Here is a 26,621-nt window from a genome sequence, read left to right on the forward strand (position 1 = left end):
TTGTGGGTCATTTTACTATATATTTTTTTACCTGATTTTCTACAAAAAATGCTTGAACTGAGCAAAATTGATCTGCCAGTGGAACCATAAAATACTTTTAGTACGCTGGAACTGCATTTTGCAGCAGATCTTAACCTGCTTCATCAAACAAAACGAGTGTTTAGATTTACAGTACCACCTCATGAGCCGATTGCTTTTATATAAAAGAAAAATAATATGTAGTTCGTTGCCACATACTGATATGGAATTCTACAGCTACTGATCACTGGAAGAAAGCAACAATATTGAAACAGTATGCTTTTTTGTGTGCAAAGATAAGACTGGGCATTTAACTGTGGACCACTAGACCAAGTCTCACGGCAGACTGGTGTGCCACCGCACAATGGTTGAAAGTCACTGCCTGCATGTTGGTTAAAGATCAGGCGATGATGTAATTGCAATCCTCTGCAGTCCTTTGAGACATTTTGTGATTGAGGGCTATACAAATAAATGTGACTTGACTTAAATATATAACAGAACAACACTTTAAAATTAAGTTTATTATAAATCTACTTATAACATTCATTGCATGTATATGACATTGCTGTTTTCCATCTGCCATCAGTATGTACCTGTATTTACTCATCTTCATTCATGCAATGTTTGCGTTGCGTCATCTGCTACAAGCCACGTGAACTCCTCGTTCCACGATGCTTTTAATGTACGTTTACGTTTTGTAGCGTGAAAAATTTTGTTAGCTCCTCTTCAATCTTCTGGGGCTGAGGTTTTGGTTTTATTCCTAATCACTTATCAATTTTTCTTGTGTTCTCTGTGCGTCTACTTTGGAAAATGATATGACCTTATAACGCTCGGGAAATTCCGGTAGCGCAAAGTTATCCGATGCAGGCTTCTGATTAGCTGCCGAGTATGTAATTTGCCAAACGGACCGAAATTCCGAAATTTCCAAACCAAACGAAAATTTCAAAATCGTAATAAATTTGATTTGAAAAAAAAATCTTTTTGCTTTTTTTTTTTTTCTTGAAAAAGTTGACCCCAGGCGTAAAAGATGCACTGCCTAGGCGTCTGGGCAGATGTTATTTCAAACACTGATATTGCCCATGTAAGCCCAATAAAAAAGCACCTCCTCAAGAGTCTTAAAAAAAAACTATATCTACTCTCACAGCACAATTATTGTAATCCATAACAGCTATTCACTGCAAGTCATTTTGAGTCTTGTGTATGGAGAAAAAGCATGGGCAATGTCAACTTCTGATGTTGTCTGAATTAAACAACAATAGAAACAACGGTATTATTGCAGTGCAGCTGATAAAATGTCACCGTCCCGCTCAGTCAAACTTTCAGTTTCGTAGGCGCTTACGAAACAGATACATACAGGCACGTTGGTTCTGCAACGTGTGTCTGTTTGATCACTCATTAAAACTCAACTCATGACTGCTGAATGTTTCCGTCTGCTGGCAAAAAAAATATTAAGTGTTGAGGCTTTATCCAAAGAGACGGGCACAATCTCCTCAAGGGATCAATAAAGACCACCCACCCCTGCAGAAAGTCCATCAAAGCAGCGACTCTCTTTTCTCTAACCTTATTAAGTTGTATTTGGAAGTATGCACATGTAAGCACCTTAAGTTGACACATGAAGTAAAACAGTGTGGAAAATATAGATTTACAGAAGTTGACCCCTTTTTAATTTTGGATGGATTCTTCAGCCTTGACTTAATAAAATTGATTTTAACGTGTCTTTGCAACCAATAAAAAGCCAATAGAAAAAAATGTAAGAATATCTGCTGTAAGAGTGAGAACACACAGACAACATGTAAATAAAAAATGAGAAGCTCCTCAGAAGTCTTCAACACACCACAATGAAAGCACTATAATTTGCGTGAATCAAAACACTTTGAAGGAAGCATTTCCTTGAGCTCTGCAATCATTTGATCAGGAGCATAAAGTTGATTAAGTTAGAAGCATAAACAAATGCATTTGCCAGTCTTCTCAAGTGCTGTGCTTGACATCAGACACAAATTGGTTCGATGGAACAAAGAAACACAATATTGATATTGTTACACTTAATTACATTGGAAGGGAAATGCATGACAAAGGACAAATGATGGACAGAAAACATAACAGAAATCCACATGCTAATAAAAAAGCCAAATGAAGACTTTTCGACACCAATGTACTGTACTGCACAGTGGATTGTAAGAGTGAAAGCTCTGGGGCCAAAACCAATCCATCATAAAATCCTGGGAAAAATAGATCTTTTTAAGATAAAACAATTTTGAGGACACATCGAACAATTCACAATTTATCGCCAAGTGTTACGCTTGCAGCGTTGGTTCCGTTTGTATTGACTGTGTTAATGACAGTGGGTGCCTGCAAGCTTGAATGTTCCCTTTGACTGACTGCTGGGCAGACTAACAAGTAGATGCCTTACTATATAAAACTAAAATATTGCATTTGCCATAAGTTAGTAAAACCTTAAAAACTCCATAAAGTACAGTCTTAACAGTCGCGTTAGTAATTGTAACTCAACAAACTTCAAACCATCTTTTTTTTCTCTAAAGCTCCTCTGTTTTATTTTCATTAAGTAGAAAAAAATATTCCCAGTCAAAGAAAAGGCCAAACATACATGGGGTTATTCCCTGAAAGACCTGAACATGGAGTATACTTGTCATCAAATGAATCATTAAGATCCTAGGCGCTCTTAACAAAATACTGCGAATTAATCTAGAATACTTTGACCAAAAAAAAAAAACCCAAAACATTTATTCATCCCCCAAAAAACGTTTTGACTATATCAGTTAAACTAATCAACTCAAACACTGCTGTTTATACAGAATATCAAGCAGACCTTTTTTATGGAACAAATACATTGTTAATTTTGGCCGTCTGCAAAATCATGTCAGAAGAATTACAATTCCAACCTTGAGGAAATTTATGGTTCAGTGTCTTTCCAGAAAATATTTTCAAAGGGGACACATGACGCCAGGGATCAAATTGGATAGATCTACCTGGATCTACCTAAAGGGCCACGATTGCACTGATACTTAAAACTTTCAGTAGGTGACAAAAAAGATGTACCATATTTTCACGATCATCGGGTGCACCGTGTAAAAAAGTTTAGTCTCTGTAGCTGGTTCTATTGCAGTATTAATACTACGCAGGGTGCGCCACGCAATATGGCGCACCATACGATAGGGTGTGGGTGCCCTCTGCTAGCATGAAATGTCCCTTTCGCATACATGGTGCAAATGTTCCGTCCTTTACTGTTCTATTACATTTCTCTCAAATTAGATACGAAGACGTTTTTAAAACATTTGCGAATTGGGGGACATTTCATGCAAAAGGGGAGCTGCATTTTTCAGCACAGACAACACAGACAAGTATACAAGTGTGCACATTTAAAAATAGAGCAGTACCAAAACTGATTTGGTTGTGATTTATTTAAGTATTGTTTACAAAGTAAAACAGATTTTTTCCCCAGATTCCTACACTTGAGAACCTTCGATTCATTTATCTTCAATTCTCTTACGGCTGCTCAGTTTCCATGTTCTTCCGCATAGCGTTGAAATCAACGCACCACGGTGGACGAGAACACAGAAAGCATTCAACAGAGAGAAAGTGAGGTTTTTCTCATCTCATCTCATTAGCCGTACCGCTTATCCTCATTAGGGTCGCGGGGGGGGGCTGGAGCCCATCCCAGCCATCTCCGGGCAGTGGGCACGGGACACCCTGAACTGGTTGCCAGCCAATTGCAGGGCACACAGGGACAGACAACTCATTCGCTCATTCACACCTATGGACAATTTGGACCGGCCAATTCACCTGAAATGCATGTTTTTGGAACGTGGGAGGAAACCGGAGTGCCCGGAGGAAACCCACGCAAGCACGGGGAGAACATACAAACTCCGCACAGGAAGTCTGGAGCTGGATTTGAACCCACGACAGGTTCCCATGACATGAACTGTGCCGCACAAGCGCTAACCACTGCGCCGCCGTGCTGCCAAAGTGAGGTTTTTGATTTAGTTAATTTTAGGGGGGAAAACTCTGTTCAGCCTTCGGTAGCACAGTAAATAAAATAGATACGCTATGGCGTTAGCATCCATACTGGGTTTCTTATACTTCCGCAAACATTGCGTTGCGTGTGACATCAAGTGTCCTCTTCCGCGCAAGCAGGATGTGGTGGCATTGGAAACAGAGATTCATAGATGTCGCATTTAGATGGAAATGTGAACGATCTCACAAAAACATCCGATTTCAACCCAAAAATCAGAATTGTGCATTAAGCTCTGCAGTGTGAACGGCAGCCTCATTGTGTCCTCAGCTACGTCTGCAGTTTTATATTACACATAGGGTGCACTGCACGATAGGGCACGCCGCACAATTTGAAGAAAATCGGAAACTTTTATGTGCGCCTTCACTCCTCTGCAAACCCAAACCCTTTAGGAAGTTTCACACCTCTTAGTTCCATGTTCAAATTTAACAAATAATGCCATTTACTTCCCTGACAAGTTGGATTCCAGTGCTTGACAAACCTTATAGTGTGATTAACAAAATTACACATACTTCCATTTTATTTCGAATCAATGAATTAGATCGTATCATTTGCTAGCACAGCAGTAAACAGTAGTGTGCTTCAATTACCTGTATTCAAATTACTGGCACTAAAAACATAGTTGCAATGTATACATTATTGATGAGTGTGGCATTTGATATAAGGCTTAACCACAGTATCTTAACTAACCATATAAAATCATCCATTAATGGCATCATCCACAAAGAGTTTGCCTTTCGGCGTCCCTTTTGCCAAATGTAAGCTGATCTGTAGCCTTCTGGAAGGAACCATACTAGAAGTGAATGTTGTAGACTCCCCTCTGCTCAGCAGGGTAAGGCCCTAACTTAATACTCTTCTTTCTCTCTCACGAGCTTGCATTCTCACCTTGTACATGGTCAAACATGGGGCAGTAAACACACCTTAGGGTGATCAAAAGTATTAGTCGACCGATTGTCGGGTGGGCCGATTTTTGGCACTGATATTAGGAGTTTGACGGCTATCAGTATCGGCACATATTTATCCGATAAAGCCGATCGTTGAGCGCAACAGCCGGCTTCTGTGTTATATGCTACTCACCCCGCGCCTTCTGATTGGATAAGTGACTGGGGGCGGAGCCACTAAGGCGGGAAGCCTACTCCGCACTGTCAGCAGTCACAGAATGCAGACTAGAGTGCGAGTTAGGATTGTCGCTAATATTTATCACATTTTCTTTGACTGTAATTTTCCTTTCCCAACCCCCTTTGTGACTGACTACCCTTGACTGAGATGTAGAGGAAATGTCACCAAAGTGCTGCGACACACACACAAAAGCAGACAACACCGCTGTCTCTCTCCCCTTGACATTAACGCGAACTCTGATTTTCCTATGCTTCTCAGCGCTGCTCTTCTGATAGAACGGGCGTCGTGATCGTAGTCTGTGTAATGTGTTTAAGAAATATTGATTAATGTGATTAAAACAAAAAAGCGCTCGTTATCTATATGATGATTTTATTACGATATTTTACTGCGAATGTCACCAACACTGGAGGAGACCCAATGTAGAAAAATCATATTTATGACCACGACTAGATGTACACAAGTTGGCTTCGTATAGCGTGCTATAGTAGCCCTATTATAATGCATGTTTATAGTGGACTTCAGTAACCTTCGTGTAAAGCATGTTTATAGTACGTGTTGTTCACTGATAGCTGTAACTAGAGAATCATCGTGAACGACATCCTGGTCATTGGATTCCCCAGTGTAAAGAAATGTTTGAATCTAATTTAAAATCAACTGCGCGTGCATAATTTCCTAAGAGACTGTGGCTGTTTCCAAAGAACATAACTTTAAGAGGCACTGCAAGACAAAACATGCCGACTATGAAAAGCTAACTTAAAACGAACACTGTGAAAAGGTGAAGCAACTTGAAGCTCATTTCATTTCACAGGTCAAATGAAAATGCAACACAGGCGAGCTATAAGGAGATGGCGCTGTTCGACAAGCACTGCAAACCATTCACGAAGGATGAACTCATTAGAAATTGTTCAAGTCGGTAGATGGGTGGCTAGTGCGCAGCCCCATGGTGTGGAAGTCCAGGGTTCAAGTCCAGCTACCTCAGCTTCCCCGTGTGAAGTTTGCATGTTCTCCCTGTGCCCGTGCAGGTTTACTCCATGCACTCAGTTTTCCTCCCTCATTCCAAAATTATGCATGTTAATTGGCCGGTTCAAATTGTCCTTAAGTGTGTTTGAGCGAGTCAGTTCTCCGTCTCTGTGTGCCCGCAGAAAAATGAATATGAGTCCCTTAGTTGTTGTCTTTGGGCTGTTTTTTGAGGTGGTCACAGGAGGCTGATGTTGGCTGACTACAAACCAGAAAAAGCTATACAAAAAAGTAATTGGCCTGAAATGAACTTATTAATTAAGATGTTATTAGACATGTTAATCATAAATAATAAGCTTCTTGAATGAGTTCAACAAAGCCGCCAGATAAGCAAGTAAAACATATATTTTTCTACCTGAGAAAGCAGGATAGATTCTTTGAGCCTGAAGTATATAGCCCCACCTGCATGGTGTTGCCACCTTTGTGACGTAGGCAAGCAGTGGATCCTGTTATGCAACTCATTTCTCTTAGACAGAGAAAGGAGGGGTGGAGGAGTCTGGTCTGTTTTCCTGTCTCCTCCCCCTTCCTCCACAAGCTCGCTCTATACATTACGCATTAACCTCAGAAAACCAGAACGCAGCCTTGCAGCAATAAGCTAGATGGGAACACTGCGAGCAGGAGGGCTGAAGAGGGGTGGGGTGGAGGGTTCTGTGGACGTCAAAGGAGGTCATGTCTGGCTGCTGGCATGCAAAGCAGAGATTATAGCTTTAGATGTAAACATAAAACCATACTTGAAATATTTTCAAAAACCTCTGCTTTGCCTTTTTTTCATTAATTCAACCATTGTTTTGTTTTCAAAGGAACAATAATAATAAATTTAAACTGAGCAATAACAATTATGAAAACATTTTTAACTCAAGCTTTTTTTAATCTCATCATTGGATATAGAGATGCATGATTTATGAGCCAACCTTTTTAACTATATGCCCACAATAACTGTGTTTTCATCAAACTACTTGTCCTGGAAAAAGATACAGAAGCCTCCGCTCTCGCACTACTAGACTCACGAACAGCTTTTCACACTAGGCAGTAAACCTATTGAACTCTCTCCGCATCCAGTAAGAAGAGAAATGAACAAGGTTGACTGCCTATCAACTTGCACGCCTGCTAATTGTATTTATATTTGTACCCATTTTATCCTTTACCTTTTATATTTTTACCATTATTCGTAGACCTGTCAGTATTTGCTTCTGCTTTGTACATTTAATTGTATGAAGTGATTTATTTTTCTACTTCAGTATTAGCTGAAAAGTCACTTGCACTTTCATTGAGTATTATCTTGGGTTAAGACTGTTCTGTAACTCTGAGCTTAAATGGTAAATGGTCTGCTTTTATATAGCTCTTTTTAAGTCAATGAAGAACTCCCAAAGCTGTTGTCAATTGTTGCCCACGAATGGAAGAGTGTAAAACGGAATTTTTGGTTTCTCGTTTGTCAACTACATTTGAGAAATTAACAAAAGAAAGATGTTAAGAGTTAGTATACATGTGGCAAAAGTTGTTTTCTTTTAATTGCATTTATGTAACAAAGTAAGCATATGCATTTGATTTAGAGTAGACTCATCTACTGTAAATTATGGCCTATTTCATCCTTACATTTCATTTTTAGCCACATAGAAAAATGCTGTCCGTGTTGTAGTAAACAATTCCTGCACAGCTAATTATACTGTGTAAAAATAATAAACTGGCCCTTGCTTTTCCTCCCATCAGATCACTGTTGTACTGCAGTATTGTACGTTGCCTACAGATATGGCCTTAAATAGGTGACTCAGATTCGGTACTCCAAGAATCAAATTAAGGCTCCATTGAATTAATTTTTTTTTTTCATGAGATTAATTACTATTGAGTCATGAACTTGAAAAAAATAAACCGTCTGATTGTTAAAAAAAATGTTTGTCGTTAATATCATCACGAGGTATCTTATGGTCACAATTAACATTTAAGAGGACATTTTGACATTAAAAAGTAGTAAAAAGGCACCTAGGTCATATTATTACTAGAATTATATCTTATCTTTTGCTTGCTTGGTCCACCTTATAAGTCTTCATCCATGTCTACTCAAACCCATTGTGGCAGAACAATCACAGTAGAATCCTGGACTTTGTTGTTCCCAAAGGCAGCGCAACCTTTTAAATCCCTCTTAGAAAGCTATGTTTTCTGTTCTTTCATGAGATCATAGAACAGTCAAGTACCCATAGCATATTGAAGATGCCCAACAGCTGAAGGAGGTCAAGCATATGCCTAACATTAAAAAAAGGTGCGCATTATTGTGTGTTTAGTCTCCTGAAATGTTTTTAATTCTGTATAGTGTAGCAGCACTGCGCCTAGACTGCATGTGCTCTTCTTCCTGTGGCTTTTTTTTCCTCAAATGTTAATATAGCTCTGTTCAAACAAGAACATTAATGATTCTTCACATTAGTTAACATCCTAATTTTTTTTAAACAAGTTCATCTTCAATAGAAAGATGTGTAATGTAGCATTGAATCATGCGTTGCCTGAAGGTGTAAGTGGATTGTCAAGAACCGCAAAACAAAGAAAAAAAATGTCCTTCAAGATCTCAAGTTCACCTATCAAAGTCCATCACAACTCAACTTTATGTGTGTAACACTTGAAGAGGACCACTGTACAAGCACGGGGAGAACATGCAAATTCCGCACAGGAAGGCTGGTAGCTGGATTTGAAACCATGACCTAAGAACTGTGCCGCGGTCGTGCAAACCACACAGCTGCTGTGCTGCCAAGATATATCTTCGTTTTCTAAATAGGAATACAGCAATCCCTCGTTACTCCGCACTTAGATTATTGCTGGTTCGCTGATTTGTGGTTCTAAATGGAAATGTCTTAGGTGTCATTGATATCAACACATCATGCATTGTGTTCTGTGGCAGACAGCAGATGCTATCAAAAGGGCAGGTTCTATGCGAGTGTTGGGTGGGTGTGACTGCCTCTGTGCCCGACTGTGGTAAGCAGGCGTATACTGTCTGTCAACCAGTGGGGTTGGGACACAAGTCAATGTGGCCACCAAAAAAAAAACTGTGAGGCATGGCGAATGCTTGCTTTTAGCGGCTTGTTACATTGAAAAGAAATGCATCAAATATATTGGACTCTGAGGAAATTCAGAAAAGCAGAAGCAAATGGTGATCACCAGTGCGTGCTACATGGATTATTATAAGGTTTGGAAAGCGACTGAGAGGGCGTCGGGAACGAAGGCAAAAGCGGCGCCTCAGGTCCAGCCTACTGCAGCTAGGCTATGTAACAACTCTCAAAGGCCACCCCTGCTGAGCCTGTATTTCACAAAAAAACAGATTTATTACCCATGAAATGGATGACCTGGAGATACAACTTGAGGTAAACCGCTACATTCAGAACAGTTGTATAGTAATCATCGCGGACATCTGGCTCAATCGGAGGATACTCGATGCTTGCGTGCAGCCGCTTTCTTAAACTGAAAGGCGAAGCCCTCCGATTTCGTTGTACTTTTGTATAATACCAATAAAGACCATTAATTCAACTGCAATTCTGTGTTCTGTGTTTTTGTTTTTAGATCTATGTTTGTTATTTTGATACATAAGTAAACTAAATGTAAGGATATCATCTCGTTTGGGACTTTTTTGAAAGGGTGTCAAGGGTGGCTTTTCACTTTTTGCGGAAGGTTCTAGTGCCCATTAAGAGCACCAACTTAGGGATTACTGTATCTCAAGAGTAAAACTAAAGCTCGAGCAGCAGAGCATCCGTAACACCCCTTAATTAGACTTCTAATAAGTTATAATCAAGCAAACATTAGAGGGAAAAAATGGATCAGTTGTACCAAGTACCAAGGCATTAGAAGAGAGCAGTTCCCTAAGCCTTATTTCAAGGTGTTGCCCTCATGGCAGGGGATGTCACCATCACCCTATTTTAGCGGTTTTACTATTAGAAACTCGAAAAATTAATAGTTAATAGTTACTGATTTCATACCAGTATAGGGACGATTTAATGAGAGGACATGTTTTTTTTTCATTACCACTTGATAACAAGTTTACACTGTTACATTTGTAAAAGCACCAGTGTGTAATATTTGAACACTAAATGGCACTGTATTGCCTAATGTGAATGTAAACCACAGTCACAGAGCACAGTGTAGTAGGTAGGGATTCCACTATGTAAAAGAAATAGAAATTCCTCGACCTATGACTTTTACTATAGAGATTAACATAAGTATTATATAAATATCAACCGATTATTCGGCGGACCGATTATGGGCACAGATATTTAGGAATTTGACAGATATCAGTAATGGCATTTTTATTTATTCGATTGGCCCATTAAATATGTTAACAACTAGGTTATTTAGGCTCAGATGCAACCAAGCCTCTCTCCCTCTCTCCTGATTACTGTCTCGTACGCTACCCGCCCTGCGGCTTCTAATTGGATATGTGACCGGGGGCACAGCCACTGAAGCAGGAAGAAAAATGTTAGAGTAAATCCCTGCCCAGCTCTTCTAACTCCCGAGTCCTGACATTCTTGCGAATTAAGACTGTTGATAATATTGAGATTTTAAAAAGTGTGCAGTAGAAAAGCGCATGCATGATTAAGAGATAGCGTAAAAAGTGTAGTTAACTTTTGTTTAGGAAGCGCGTTCAGTTAGAGACTTATTCATGTGCGTTTGTGATTGAGAGCATAAAAAACCATGCTAAAGTGGAAGGCTGAATAATTTACTGTAACTATAACGTTAGGTCGCCAATCTGGGTCTAATACAGGAGTGTCCACACTTTTCAATTAGCGAGGTGCGTTGAAATTTCTATGCACTTTTTGTTTTAAGTAAATACATTTTTTGTCAAGACTTTCACAAGTTTTTCGGGTACCTGTAGAGCAAGATGGCAGACAATTATGTCAGCTCCCATTAGGTAAGCCTCGTGCTTTTAAAATTAAATTATTTCTCGACCTACAGGTATTCATAAAAAAATGCACATTTGTATGATAGTTCATGTATTTGTGCTTATTATTTAAATCAATATTGTTTTTTAATGGTTGAATGTTTTTTGACCACTAAGAGACAGTAAATAATACAAACAGTTCCTTTAAATGAGCTATACCAAATTTTGAACGTTTTAAAAAAACTCCCTGCCGCCATCTCCTGACTTGTGTTATCATTGCAGTCTCTGTCCTTGTGTTGCGCGTGCAGGTACATGCATTTCTTAGATGCGCTCAGATAAACTCTTTTTTCTTTTTTCATCATTTGGGGTGGCCGTTGGTTCTGTACCTGAAACAGGCATTTTTTTTACTTTCACCGTTTTCATGCTACACTAACCAATATAAACAAAAAACTTGGGGACAAACATGACATCAATCTCCAGCACCCCCACCTTGTCCCATTCCTCTCACCTAATGCGTTAAACCCCGAACAGCTTTGGTAAAAGATAAAAGCCGGTAAGGGAGGTGGAAAATAGAGCATAAGCGCTTTTTTAACTCAGTTGGGAATTGTTAACACATATTTGACTTATTTAAAGCCATAACGTATAAATACGTTTCAAAAGGCACTTTATTGTTTAAGTCAAAAAACTGTTATAAATGGTTTAGCATCAAGCCTTCGGGAATGATTCGAGAATGATAAATCACCACTACCAGCTCAGTAGCCTAGATGGTAGTGTGCCCGCTTTGAGACTGGGAGGTCGCTGGTTCGCGCCTCGGCCGAGACATACCTAATTGGTATAATGGCGGCGCCCTCTGTTGGCTGCGGCTGCATCGACTCGCTACAACGGGTCAGGTGTATCGACATTTCGTTCTGAGTACATTGTTACAAAGAATGACAATACAAAGGAAATTATTATTATTATTATTACATACCTGTCAACCTGTACGGTTTTGCCATACAAAGTACGTTTTTTATGCATTTTAATCTGTACGGAAAAACACAAATTTTTCAATCGCATGCGTCTGCCGCCTAGGGATTTCCCATCATGCATCATTCCGAAAAAAAAAAAGAAAAAAAAAAAATATATATATATATATATATATATATACATATGGTGTACGATTATTTTGTATTTTGTACGGGAAAATATGACAGTTGGTACGGGCATGGAGCCGTGGAGGTTGACAGGTATGCCACTAGATCAGAGGTTTTTTTTCGGAAACGAGTATTTTCAATAAACTAAGCAATGTTCAAATGTTGTTTACTACACAATGGTAAAAGCTAGAAACATACATTTTTACCTAATGAAAGATATGGGTTAAAGCTTTCTTTTGATATGTCCTACACTTATATAGCTACTAAAATACATGTTGTGTATGCCTTCAAAAATCAGTCACAATCGCAAAAATGGCTCTCCCAATCTGGCATTGAATGAGTTAATGGAGAAAACATTTAACTTCCACCCCACCTTCAAGTAGTTCACTTTCGAATGGACAAAACATTAATTTACTCTCATTCCGAGGTCAAAATAAAAGGCTGTCAACCAACTACCCCGATAGATTAAGCACAAATAAATACAAGAAATCCACCTAGCAAAACCTCACTGTGATTTTTCTGTCTCACAGTTGAAAGGTCCTAAACGGGGAAGCCGATTATTATCAGCTCTCAGTGTTTTATCGGAGTGGTGCAAGGGCCAAGTAGCCATAACGGTTGTCTGTTCCGTACACTATGTACTCTGCAGGCAGAAGCGTGCAGCTTTAAATTACATATCAAGTGTTGTCTTCCCACCCAACACTCTCATATTATGCGCAACTTTCACACGCATATGACAACATATGTATGAAGCTGCCCGCCGGGAGAACACCTTAAAAGGGACAGTGTGTAATATTTAGTGGTATAAAAATAACTTAATTTGTTTCAAAAAACATTTTGGATTTCAATAGTAATAAAATTACACGAACCATCATATGAACTTGCATTTTTAATGTCTTTTCCCATTTTCTCTTTCTGTTTTCTTTTCTTGTTTTTACTTGGTAGTCTTTATTTCTATTTTTCTGTCTTTTTTCGTTTTTACTTTTTCATCTTCCTTTTTTCCCCCTTCTGCTTTTTCTTCTTTTCCTACTTTCTCTTTTTGTATTCTTCCCCTTTTCCTTTACTATTTTCTTTATTTTTCCTTCTTTCTTAAGTCTTTTCTACCTACTCTCTTTTTTCCTTTTTCTTGCCTTCTTTTTTTCTTGATCCTTTCACTTCCTCTGTCTTCCACAGGGCCATAACCACCCTAGACAAGCACACAAAACTGTGAAAATATATATCATGCAGCTTTTTGAGGAATTTTCGTTGTTGCTAATTGTTATTGCATTACTTTTCATTGCACTATTGTTCCGATGCAAAATGCACAATTCTTCAATTGCACTCCTATTATAACTCAGGGTCATTGTGATTTTTTAGTAAAATGATTTTTTTTAGTGGTTGACTAAGTCTTACCCAATTTCCAATTATTAACTTGGTAAAAACATAGTGACAACATAGTAATAACATGATGAGTGGTCATTTTACAACTGTATATCAAACTTGGTGCTCCTTGTGGAAATTACCGGAGCAACAAAAAGTACCTATTCGCTTAAAAAGGTTGGGGCCCCCTGCACTATGGAACAGAGTTACATCTAGGGGTTGAAAGTGGACAGATTGATACAAATATCGATATTATTGACACAGTGCGAGCACTTGGACCATACTATTGGCTTAAGATTTGTATGGTTTTCCCATTACAAATATCACTATAATAATGTTGTGAGTGAGTAGTAGGATTATACAGTACATACATTATAACTTTCAAATTTGATCGAATTGTGCTTGCACATTATTTGCACTAGTAATTTTCAAAATATTGTGCAATAAGAAGAACTGTGCAGCACGGCGGCGCAGTGGTTTTTATACTTTTAAAAGTTTCTAAATCGTATTCTTTACAATATTTGCACTGTGACTTAATTTTCAAAACATAGTGGAATGTAAGGTAATATCATTGTCATGTTGACTTTATTATATTTGTATTTTTGTTTTATTGTTCCTTTTGGGGGGTTTGAGTCTATTGACATTTGTACTGAAACAGTTATAATAGAAATATGTATTAATGTTCTTTTTTGTTATACTGTTGAAGTTTGCATTGTAGCTATATATAGCTGCGGCTTGGGTTCCAGTTCGTCTTTTATTTTTCAGTGTACCCTGATCCCTCTTATTTTCCCTTCGACTCCCTTCGCATTTACAATAATATCCACTACATCCCGAGGGATATACAGAGACCACCAGATCTCCCTGGAAGATTTGCCCGCCTGCCGACAATGACAACGACGGAGCAAAGGCTGAGCTAAGAAGGCGACCACACAGACCAGCGCTCCCAAGCATGTTCAACCAACGCCAGATCCATCGTCCACAATGAGTGAATTGAGCTGCGGATCGCCACCAACAACGTCCGGAATTGGAGGACTTTTTTTTTGCCATCACTGAGTCTTGGCTTTCCCGACGACGCATTACATCACCGGCTCGAACGAGACGAAGACTCCGGTAAAAACAGGGGTTGGAGACTACGCGCTACAATAATAGCCGAACCATTGACACACACTGCTCACTCGATATGGAGTTTCTAGCAGTATCGTGCAGACCCTTCAATGTACCGGGAGAGTTAACTGTGGTCTTTGTGTTTGCTGTATACTTTCCACCGCTAACAGTTTCACCGGATGCTAACGTTAGCATAGCGCTAATCTCCTGCCCGCTGCTATCATTAAACAGCAGCTTGCACACCCCAACGGAGCTTTATCGTCGACGGCGACTTTGATCGGGCATGTTTATGGACTGTACTCCCAAATCCATTCAATTGTGGACTGAGCAATTCGGGAAAAACACTGGACTATGTGTAATGTAAGATCAAACATTCGGTTGTATCCGGCAACTCTGTTTGACCATCACACCGATCTTTCTGTTCAGTCATTTTAAGGACATACAACAGTTTCACATCTATTATTTATTTATTTATTTTTTTCTTTCCTTCATGCCATTTTCTTCTTTTCTTCCTTTTGACATATCAAAGCCAAAGTCAGCTTTATTGTCAATTCTGCAGCAAAACAGAGAATTTAAACTGTGTTTCTCTCAGCCCTTAACTCTTTTGCTCAGTGCAATCTCCGCCAAAGGTAAATACAAATAAATGTCCTTTTTGTATGCTGTATTTTGTGAAATTTTTAAAAAGAACTTTGCTCCGACTTTGTTTTGAAACCATTATTTGGGAAAAAAATGACGGTCAAAATGAGAGAGACAAGTTCAAAGTGGTATATTTGTCAATATGGGACACATGGTTCATACGTTTTATCAAATCATCGAACGTTACACCGTTAAATAAATGCGCTTAAGAATTAGCTTTTTCTGTAACGCGAATCTGTCTGTTTTGTTGAATTTTGTCTTAAAATATATGTTCTAGCTCTCTCAAAAAGCAAAAAAACCCTAAATATTTTTCTTTTATGGCTCTTTGGGTCAGAAAGGTTCCCAACCACTGCAAAAGAGGGACATCGGGTGGTAGAATATTAACACACTGCCCCTTTAAAAACCATCCACTCTTTGGACATTGGCAACAAATCAGCTTAGAACCAGGCTACAATATATTGCCACGGTTCACTCACCAGATACACAATGTCCCATCTTCACGTTCAGCCATTTTTAGAACCCAAGACGATTTCACATCTACTTAGGTTAAAACATTGCAGTCTTTTGTATACATTTCTTGCTTTTCTTGATTATTCCTTCCTTACCTTTTTTGAGAAGAAAAATGTTGCTTTTTGGTCACTTTTAGTCTCCATAGATTGTACTTTTCCTTGTGCTTTGTAGCTCTTGTTTTTGGTTGCACTTTACCAGCCATATCAAAACATACGGCCCACAAACAAACAAAAAGCAACCTAAATACTTTTCTTTTATGGCTGTTTGGGTCAGAAAGGTTCCAAACCACTGCAAAAGAGGGACATCGAGTGGTGGAATATTAACACACTGCCCCTTTAAAAACCATCTACTCTTTGGACATTGCCAACAAATCGGCTTCGAACAAGGCTACAATATATTGCCACGGTGCACTCACCAGATACACAATGTTACATCTTCACGTTCAGCCATTTGTAGAACCCAAGACGATTTCACATCTACTTAGGTTAAAACATTGCGTTCTTTTGTATCCATTCCGGTTTAACGGCGTTTACAACAACGGAGAAGCACTAAGTAGGTGACAGCCGGAGTTAGTGTTCGCGGTGGGCGCGTGTATACGTTGACGTTTCGGTCATGTTACCGTATAGAGGGGACAGGCAGGCCGTCCGGGTTGACGTGAGGACAGCGCTCACCTTGCGCTGTAGCCCCCATGTAAACGCCGCTGTCGTCGCCCTTAGGTTTTCCCCAAGGGTGGAAGGAAGCTAGATACTCGGCAGAACCGCCTTCACAACTGTCAACAATTCCGCGACGCCGACGAGGTAATAGCCGGCAGGAAAGAGAGAAGCAAAAACAGCGAGCGGAGGTGCATTTACCGTGTAGAAAAGGCGTCGGAGCCTCTCCCAGCTGGCCCACTTCCCTCCGCTGAGATGCGCGTGCGTGTCCGCAACTGTCAAAGCGAGTGCTGCGATCCCCGTGCGCGCGCCGCCTTCTCCCCCATGCCTTTACTGCCTGTACAGTCAGTCGGTGCGGCCGAATGCGGGTCAGGACAGATCACGCTTGGCTCGTCTGTGCTCGTTTCGTCAATAAGCTCGTGGCTTCCCTCTAACGGCCGAAAGAGGAAGCGCCAGTGGACGAATGTTGCATAAATCCTCGGGAATGCCGGCTGAATTAAAGAGACATGAGCACGGATCCATTTTCCCCAGCAACGCCGATTACTCAACTAGGCCAGGGGCGGGGAAACTTTTGTGCTCGATGACGAAATTACCGTACGCCTTTTTTTTCTTTTTGAGAAGGGGACCCATGGGCGTAACCAGCCCATTCTGGGAGGCATGCAAGCACACCCAGAAATTATAGCATTTTTAAAATCTCTGCATTCCTGAATAAAAGGCAACGCATCATAGAAAATACTTCACTGCCTTGAACCTAATTAGCTGCACCGCTTATCCTCAGTAGGGTGGCAGGGGTGCTGGAGCCCATCCCAGCAATCATCGGGCAGTGGGCAGGGGACACCCTGAACTGGTTACCAGCCAATCGCAGGGCACACAGGGACAGACAACTCGCTCGCTCATTCACACCTAGGGACAATTTTCACTGGCCAATCCACCTGAAATGCATGCCTTTGGAATGTGGGAGGAAACCGGAGTGCCCGGAGGAAACCCACGCAACGGGGAGAACATACAAACTCCGCACAGGAAGTCCGGTAGCTGGATTTGAACCCACACAGGAGGTTCCCAAAACCTTAGAACTGTGCCACACACGCGCTAACCACTGCCCTGCCTTGAACCAGTTGAGTTCATTTGATTTGTAGCACCGCTCCCCTCTTTGGCCCGGCTAGTGTTACCTGCGGCATAGCACCCAATTGCTCCCCTTATTATTGATTGCAATCCCCCTTATTAAGCAATAATAAACCTTATAAACACATTGTGGCACCTGTTTACTCACAGCCAGACGGAGTACTGTTTTGGAATTAAATATTAAAATGTACCGTTTACCAAATTGTTCGAATTAGTTATCTGACTCCATTAACCAAACACACCCTAAATTCACCCAACAATTTATGCGCGCTCGTTTGTTGATGGAAAAGATGAACAAGAAGACCGACATTTCCACACGGGGTCAGATTTAATTTCATTAACAATATAACTAAGTGAACTCCATCGAATACGGCCGAATTAGCGTCATCGGAGTCTCTGGGAAGCCTTCTTCTGAAGTCCTCTAGCCTTCTCCTCTCGGCCCACGTCTTTCCGCAAGATGGTGTGCCAGTTCCTCCCATGGGCGTGCCAATGAAGCCCAACGTGAGCTTCACTATCTCAGAGACGAGCGTCCCGATGTCTGTGGTTCCTCAAAACAACTGAGAAAACAATGTCTGCCGTCCTCCGTCAGAGTCCTGTTATCAACAGAACTAAACAAAATATTCTGCATTCGGAACAGCCTGACCTGAAGCCTACTCAGTGAAAATCTTCATTGCATTAAATGTAATTTGTAGTCAATCGTATAAAATCATTTATAGTCAAATGTATAAAATTCTTCAATACTTAGCATAAAAACGAAAATATATTTGTGTAAGCAAGTATAATTTCGGGCAGCACGGCGACGCAGTGGTTAGCGCGTGTGCGGCACAGTTCTGAGGTCATGAGATCGAACCTCCTGTGTGGAGTTTGCATGTTCTCCCCGTGATTGCGTGGGTTTCCTCCAGGCACTCTGGTTTCCTCCCACATTCCAAAGACATGCATTATGGTGAATCAGACGGTCCAACTTGCCCCTAGGTGTGAATGAGCGAGCGAACTGTCTCTCCCTGTGTGCCCTGTGCCTGGCTGGCAACCAGTTCAGGGTGTCCACTGCCCGAAGATAGCTGGAATGGGCTCCAGCACCCCCGCGACCCTACTTAGGATAAGTGCTGCAGATAATGGATGGATGGATGGAAGTTTACTTTATTTACCAAATAAACAAAACCATTTTTCTTTTTTTTTTTTAGTTCTTTCCCCATTTGCAGGGAATTTAGTGTTGCTCATTACAAGTGGCTATGCAGACGTCATCTGTTTTACAAATGTTTTGACTCTTTAACATATACAAAAAACTGTTTGATTTTCAACAAAGATGTCCGAGTATCATTTCCCATTGACTTTCTATGCTGTGTTTGTGTTCACAAGGCAGAGAACTCTCCCACTGTCTGCATTAGTGTGCGTAAGGCTGAGAAAAACATGAAAAGAAATACAGTTACGGCCCGCGATCAAATTTTCACTGGCCTGCCAGTGAGGTAGACCACAGTATAAAGTAAATTTGTGCAAAAGAAAAAAACCTCTCATCAGATGACTGGAGTCCTTTGGTAACTGTGCCCTTATCTTTCTGTGAGAATTTTAGCCCACCTAATTTCCAAAATGGTGACTGTAAATAAAAATGGGAAAGTTGACTGTGAGCGCCGCCGCTTTCAGAACAAGTGGAAGTTGGGGTATTTTTTCACAGAAATTACACAGAAAAAACATATCAAGAGACACTGCCAGACAAAACATGTTGAGAAAAAAAAACTGGAAAAAAATGCTGTGAAAAGGTGAAGCAACTAGAAGTTGTTTTGATGGCACAGCAGCACTTTTTTACAAGACCCTGAGAATCAAATGAAAATGCTACAATGGCAAGTGACGAGGTCACGATGCCGGTCGCAAAGCACTACAAACCTTTAACGGAGGGGGAATTTATTAAAGACTGCTACAAGAATGCCAGGCTCAATCGTCGGCCCTCACACATTTTCAGCTTACCAAATCTGTCCTGCTTTCTGAAAAGTTTGGACACCTCTGGCATACACAATTTGAAAAGTTACAAAAAAACTTTAAAACATACAGGGAAAACATAAGTTGACAGGTGAGATATTAGGTATGGTTGATACACTATTTTCTAGACAGATATCAATACACAAATTTTGAGAAGTCATTGATACAAATACCTCATGGATGTTATGCTTTTACCACCACACAAGCGCCTACCATGATTCAGGGGGATATGGTATGCTTTGAGCACGGCTGCAAACTGAAAAAAACATTCATCAACACAGGCCAGAAATTCATTGGCTTTTCTCTGCCCAGTCTGGAGGACATTGCTGGCTTGCAATATCGAAGCAGAGCCAATAATATTACAAAGGATTCCTTTCACCCATCCCAAAACCTCTTTATCCTGGTTAACAGGTCCTACAGATCTCCTAAAATCGGGACTTACAGGCTGAGAAATTATTCTCCAGGGCCAACACCACCCTTATTTTAATGAATAATTAATGCTGGAAAATGTTTGGTAGTTTTTCTGGCTCATGTGGCAAAAAATACTTGACTTTTTATAAACCGAATAATTTTGTATCCCACTAATTCTGTAGCGCAACAAATGTTGTGTCTGTAAATGAGAATCAGCCAACTTTTACTTGTAATGACTATTTTTCCTTCTTTCGGCTAAATTACCTGTAAATGTGAATGGTTGTCTCACAATTTGTCTTTTTATTAAGGCAAATGTTTTTTTTTTAAAAAAAAAGTCTATTTGATCATGCAAAAACTTCTAGTTTTTATATGTGTTCATACGCAATACGACACTACTTGTTTACTCCTCAACAGATTTCTTGCCCGACCCCAGAAAGAGACCAAACATAGCATCACATATTGAAAATTGTATTTTTCGAAACTCAATATAGCTCTGCTGGATCCCCACACATGATCAAGTCAGGAATAGACTCATGGAGATGAAGTCATTAGCAGCAATGTTCATGTGATTTCTGGTTTAATGAGGGTGCTCGTTCATTTTTTCTGTCACCAGCCCGTCTAAGACCATAAAAAACGGCTCTGTCGCAAGGTCATGCACAGATCGCCTAATCCTTTCCTGCGTGATCATGTCGGCATATATAATTGGACGTGTTCACACACATAATAATGTATTGCAACACATCTGTGCAAATTTGCACTGCATGTCATGCTGGATGTGCACAGATTATGGAAATGAAGCTCCCTGTCTTTTGCGATATAGTAAAGGACATCTGTTTTCATCCTCTGCTTCTTTTTTGGTAAGAATGCACCTCGGCTATTGTAGAAAACTTCCAGCAGGTGAAGATTTCCATCTGCTTGAGTGATGAGTGGGGGAGTACTTGAAATTACTTTGCTTATTTAGCACTTGAAAATACAGCAGTAATAAACAGTGGTCATTATTTTTCCTTGTGCATGTGTTGTTTTTATTGCAATAAAACTTATGGAAATAGAATATATTTATAAATATGTACACACATACACACCGGCATACCACTCCAACATACACATTATCCACGGTTAGAACAAAAAATATTAGACATTAAGCACTTAACACATTTCATAGGGGGAAGACAATGAATGTAACATTAACTGACTTAAGTGCTGAATTGGCCTCCAAACATCACACAACTATTTGCATCAAATGACTTGAAACAAATTAATGAAAGCAAATCCTTGAATAGTGACTGAAATCCATTGAAACATACAGAAAATCAACCTAGTTTCTTTCTGTTGTGACAGAATTATTCAAGTAGAAACTGTTATCTGATATCTATGATGCCATGCTTAATGTCATATTTCCTTTAAGAATCATGTGAGGCAATCCCAACAGGCCATGAACATGATTCTTTTTTTTAATCCGTGCACGATAACAGTAAATTAAATGGTAAATGTAATGCATTTATGTAGGGGCGTAAAGGGATTGCCTCAAAGGTTTTTTTTTCTTTGCATACAAGGCGTATAAGTTTTGTTCCAGGTACCATTCAGCCATCTTGCCAACACAATTCATATTAATACAGCGTTTCAAATTCTAACGCCATGCACACAAGTGACACAATTGTAATCTTCCATGAAGAACCAAATACAAGTGTTTTACTTTTATTGAATTTTTGTTCAGTAGTTATTTCATAGACATCTTAAAAGTGCAGATTTTTTTCAATACAATGACAACACTTAGCTCAATACAACTGAAACGCGCATAACAGACAAAAAACCAACAAAATTCACGTTCACTATACTAGAATCTTCTGAAAAAAATAAATAAAACAAAGAATACTATTGTAGTCCATCTATATACACAATCTGGAAAGAACTTGGATCACTTATTCTCAACATACAGCCTGTGTTAACGTGAATTTTTATATACTTTGTACTTTGGGCTTGAGTCACCCTCACACTGACATTAAGCCATTGACAAGATACAAGATACTAAAGGCTTAACAATTACACAGGGAACTTTTTTTCTCATGACCAAATGGTCAGTACAATTATTAGTTGGTTCATAAAGCAATATTTATTTCTATTTTTGTAGTGTTCTTATTTGCACCGCTTTGCTACTGCCTCTTTGTACATGTAGCATCATACTGACAAATCTTTGCAAGACAATCACACATACGACACATCCTACGTAAGAAGCGCAAAACATATATAGCTTTTTTTTTTGCACGATGCACCAAACAGCACTTTTTTTAAAACAATCATCTATTGCAATATCTTTACAGATAACAATTTAATAACAGTACGACTTCCCGTAGATTGCAGCGATATGACGACAAATATATTTTGTAGAGGAGAATGATTTACGGGCAGGGATACAATGATATTGCCCCAAGAAACATGCTGAGATAAGGAGTATTGGATAGTCTTTTTCCAGATGTCTATTTGGAAAGATAAACTGTGAAACAGCTTGGTAGATAGATAGTATGACCTCGTCTCATCTCCTCCCTTTCATCGTTGCTTCCCATCGGTGATTTGTTGTTGATGAAATATTTGTCCCAAAATCCTGCTACTCATAGAAGCTGCGATCGCTGTAAAATAGAACAGACACAAGCGATTCCAGATGAAAAAAAGGAACGTTGTCTTACAGTTCGACTGCATTCTTTGGTAAGGCCACAAATAAAATTGAACTGATGTACATGGAAACAAATGCTTGGGAACCCCTGATCGTTTTCAAGATTTTCTTTCATAAATGATTGGTTGTTCGGATCAACAACTTCAGATAAATATATCACATAACAGACAGTGATGTTTCAGAAGTGAAATTTGAAGTTTATAGGATCGATATAAAGTGTGCAATAATTACTCAAAAGTAGGTATGTGAATACATTTGGGCACCCTTGTTTTATGGATTTTAATACATTTAGTAGTAATTATTGGAATACAAAAATTGCTTGGTAATCTCATTGACCCCTTGACCTACATACACAGGTAAAGCCAATCATCTCATCTCATCATCCGCACCGCTTATCCTCATTAGGGTCGCGGGGGGGCTGGAGCCCATCCCAGCCATCTCCGGGCAGTGGGTAGGGGACACCCTGAACTATTTAGGGTGACGAGTTCCATGTTGTTCTCCTCCTTTCATGAGAGTGGCTACATTAGAGCCTCAGTCCAACTAGAAAATCACCTAAAAAGTTGTTCAATATCATGATGTAGAGGAATAATAAAAAAAGATAGTTGAGAGATCGTAGCTGTCAATTTATACTGTAGGTAACATAGTAGGGAAATGGGAGGCTACAGGCACAGTTGTAGTTAAGGCCTCCAGTGGCATTTCAAAAACAATCTCAGATAAGCAGAGGCAAAGGATGGTGAGGAACAGTCCAACTCAAACCACAGACTAACTTCAAAGACCTACAACATGATCTTGCTGCAGATGGTGTCACTGTGCATTATTTTACTCTTCAGCGCACATTGCACAAGGGGATGCAGAAGCCTTTTCTGCGGACATGCCACAAACCGACGCATTTTGTATGCAAAAGCACATTTGGACAAGCCACATTCGTTTAAAATTAGGTGCTGTGTACCCACTTAACTGCATTTGAGATATTTAGACACAACAAGGGGCCGTATGTATGAAGGAAAAACATGGCATTCCAAGACAAACACTTGCTACGCAAAGTAAAATGGTGGTGGTTCCATCATGCTGTGGGGGTGTGGTGGTCAGTCCACCTAGTGATAATCTTATCAAAGTTGAAGGCATGGATTCTAGTATGTATCAGAGGATACTTATCAACAATGTTTAAGAATCTATTGAAATCACACTGGGGCTGTATATACTTCAACAAGCCTACATTAAACACTGCTTTAATTCTGCATTCATGCAGATGTAGTGCATTACGTTGTAGAATGGCCATCTCAGTCCCCAGACAATTGATGTGAGGCTGTTCATGCTCTGAAACCATCAAATATGACGGAACTGGAGATGATTTGTAAATATTGGTTAGAAGAAATATTTAATACCACAATTCAGACCCTTGTTGAAAGTTATAAAAAGTGTTTAGAGGCTGTTATGTCTGCAAAAAGGTGATCTACTAAACATTGATGTAACTATTCTGTTAAGAAGACACTCTTAAATTTATGCGCCAGCTTACTTTTGTTTAAATAACTATTGCACACTTTTATGTAAATCCGATACACTTCACTTCACTGTCTTTGTCTGCTATATGATATATTTAACTGAACTTGCTGATCTAAGCTACCAAAGATATATAAAGGTAAATGTTGAAAATTGGGTGTCCAAACCTTTTCATAACACTGTATGTCAAATGTTACACAACATGAGGTACTCAACCGGCGTGCACTGATTCCACCATCATTGTAAGATTCCGCCACACAAAAACACAACAAAGAGACAAACAATTCAAGGATGACTTACATGACTGAAACACAAACACAAAATACATCAAACACTAATGGCCTGGAAAGGCCCTTAAGGCATGACTACCTGACGAGTTGAAACTCACACTTAAATTTATGTATGGTGTATGGAAACTGTCCGGTACCTACACCAAACCAGTTAATTATTAGTTTCCTGAAGGGGTAAAATTTACACAGTGGACACAAAATAAATACATATTACTGACACAGTCTTCCTTTAAAGGGAATGTAATGTCAATCTTTTTCTGACAATGAAATTTATATTTCCCCTAAAAAAAAACTTTCATATCATTAGGTGATTTTGTTTTATCCATCTCAGGGGGTGGTCATTTTTGCCCTCCACTGAAAATTACATCACAGTAAAGGTACTTACCAAACGTCTCTGCTTCAGAAAGCAGGTGAGCTGTTATGTTTAAACCGCAGGAAAATAAAATGTCATTTTCTGTGGAAATCACGTAGCAATAAGGGAGTGCCCGTATAGAAAGTTGTATATTGCTTCTTAACTCATTTTTGACAAACAGAATATTCATTAGATTGCCTTGTTTAGTCCAGTGGGGAAGCATACAAAATATTATTTTGAGGAAATATTTTGGGTATTTGTCCGCTTTAATATGCATCATTAATTACATACATAAACAATAAATAGTCTGCCATTGCTGTGCCAAACAACTTACAGACAAGGGCTAACCCAACCAACCCGCAACCCCCTCAAAAGACCGTCTTGTATGCATATTATGAAAATTACGAATACAATCCATCCATCTGAGTCTCATACTGCATTTGTCACATTTGTTGTAAAGCTTACCAGTGTGCAGTGTCCACCACAGACGGGCAGTCTAAATTCGGATTTGATTGCCCTCATTCAACCTAACGCAAAATTAATCATAAGGTAGAGAAGGAACATGCAATTCAAGTGATATTCACAGGCACACAATGACAGTCATTGAACGATGCAGATGAATAAATACATTCCAAAGAGAAGGAATGTGTTATTTTTAAATGGAGCTATTAAATTTATGTACTTATTAAAATATTTTTATTCAAGTATACTCACGCCCCCTCATCTCGCAGCAAAGTCAGGAACTTGGTCACTCTGTAATCTTGATCCATCTAAAAACAATGAAGTAAAGGTGATTATTCAATACGTCATCAGATGGGTTTTTTTGGCAGGATTTTCGACATGACTGTAATATAGAATCCATATAAATATGCAAGACTCAAGGTCCGTACACTTTTTTCATAGCCAAATTCAAGCACTTTTTAAGCACTTTCAAAGCCAATTTTGCAACTTCTCCAGTACCCTTAAAAAGGAAGAATCCAGTGTGAATCATTACCCTGTTGATTGAGGTCACTAAGTGCTCTTCAAATATGTACGCAAAATTCACATATGTTTTTCTGGTACACAAATATACCCGCGATTCACATAGGTGATTTTTAATCTTACTTAATTTATGGTAAATTATCATGATTGCCGATTTAAAGAACCTGCGACTGCTTAATTGGCGCCAACAGCTCGGACAGCTGATTGGCTGATGTTCTCTTTTTTTGTTATGCGATCTGTTTTGCCCCGTTACCTGCCTGCCTCCTGTTGCCGGCTTCGTTTCCGAACTTGACACCACCCTTGCTCTCCAGTCCCGGCTAGCGACTTGTAATTCCCGCGTGTCTTTGACCCTCCTCGCTAGACACGGAAGTGCCACTTCCGCATCTCCTGCTCCTCTTGTCCGTCAACTATCGGATCGTGGAAGCAAGCCCTGCTCTCCCTCTCTAATAATAAAAACTGAGAAAACGAGCGCTATTGGGTCCTGTGTCCGTTTCTGGTCTGTGACATAAATGGTCGACATTTATATAGCGCTTTTCAAGTCAATGATCTCCCAAAGCGCTTTACAAAGTGCTTCACACTTACCCATTCACAAACACACACACACACACACCAATAGGGAGTCAGCCATACAAGGCGCATCACATCAATACATATGATTTTTAGATCTTTTATAAATCGCAAATGCATTCGTTTTCGAGACAAATCTCTCCCCATTTGGATTGGATAAAAATCACAGCAGCTTACAGTTTCAGTTGCAAGAAGGTCTTCCCATTAGAATTTACTACTGGGAAATGATACCTCAGTTATATTGCATGATCAATAATGAAAACCCATAATAGATAAGTAATCCTTGCAGTAATGCACATTTTTCATAGTGCGTTGTCTAGGTGTAGCATGCACC

General features: G+C 39.6%; 2 protein-coding genes across 7 annotated transcripts in view; both read right to left on the reverse strand.

The window, feature by feature from the left end:
* The window catches only part of LOC148375091 (thyroid hormone receptor alpha), a 131,531-nt gene extending 114,724 nt beyond the window's left edge, over positions 1-16,807 (reverse strand). For 3 of the 4 annotated variants that reach the window (XR_015851401.1, XM_088344545.1, XM_088344524.1), the window contains exon 1: positions 16,627-16,807. The gene's annotated coding sequence lies outside the window, so the exon portion shown is untranslated. Of the gene's footprint in view, positions 1-16,394; positions 16,588-16,626 lie in introns of those variants that run through there. The other variant, XM_088344536.1, reaches the window with a different exon arrangement.
* Positions 16,808-21,608: 4,801 nt separating this feature from the next.
* The window catches only part of LOC148375092 (vesicle-fusing ATPase), a 41,348-nt gene continuing 36,335 nt past the window's right edge, over positions 21,609-26,621 (reverse strand). For 2 of the 3 annotated variants that reach the window (XM_088344612.1, XM_088344596.1), the window contains 3 exons: positions 25,454-25,509; positions 25,205-25,266; positions 21,609-22,553 (listed from right to left, as the gene is read on the reverse strand). In XM_088344612.1, coding sequence (XP_088200738.1) covers positions 25,236-25,266; positions 25,454-25,509 — 87 coding nt within the window. In that variant the 3' untranslated portion in view covers positions 21,609-22,553; positions 25,205-25,235. The remainder of the gene's footprint in view (positions 22,554-25,204; positions 25,267-25,453; positions 25,510-26,621) is intronic. The other variant, XM_088344605.1, reaches the window with a different exon arrangement.

The sequence above is a fragment of the Urocampus carinirostris genome, chromosome 1 (assembly GCF_059441175.1).
Source record: "Urocampus carinirostris isolate Australia breed hairy pipefish chromosome 1, RoL_Ucar_1.0, whole genome shotgun sequence".
NCBI classification, from domain to species: Eukaryota; Metazoa; Chordata; class Actinopteri; order Syngnathiformes; family Syngnathidae; genus Urocampus; species Urocampus carinirostris.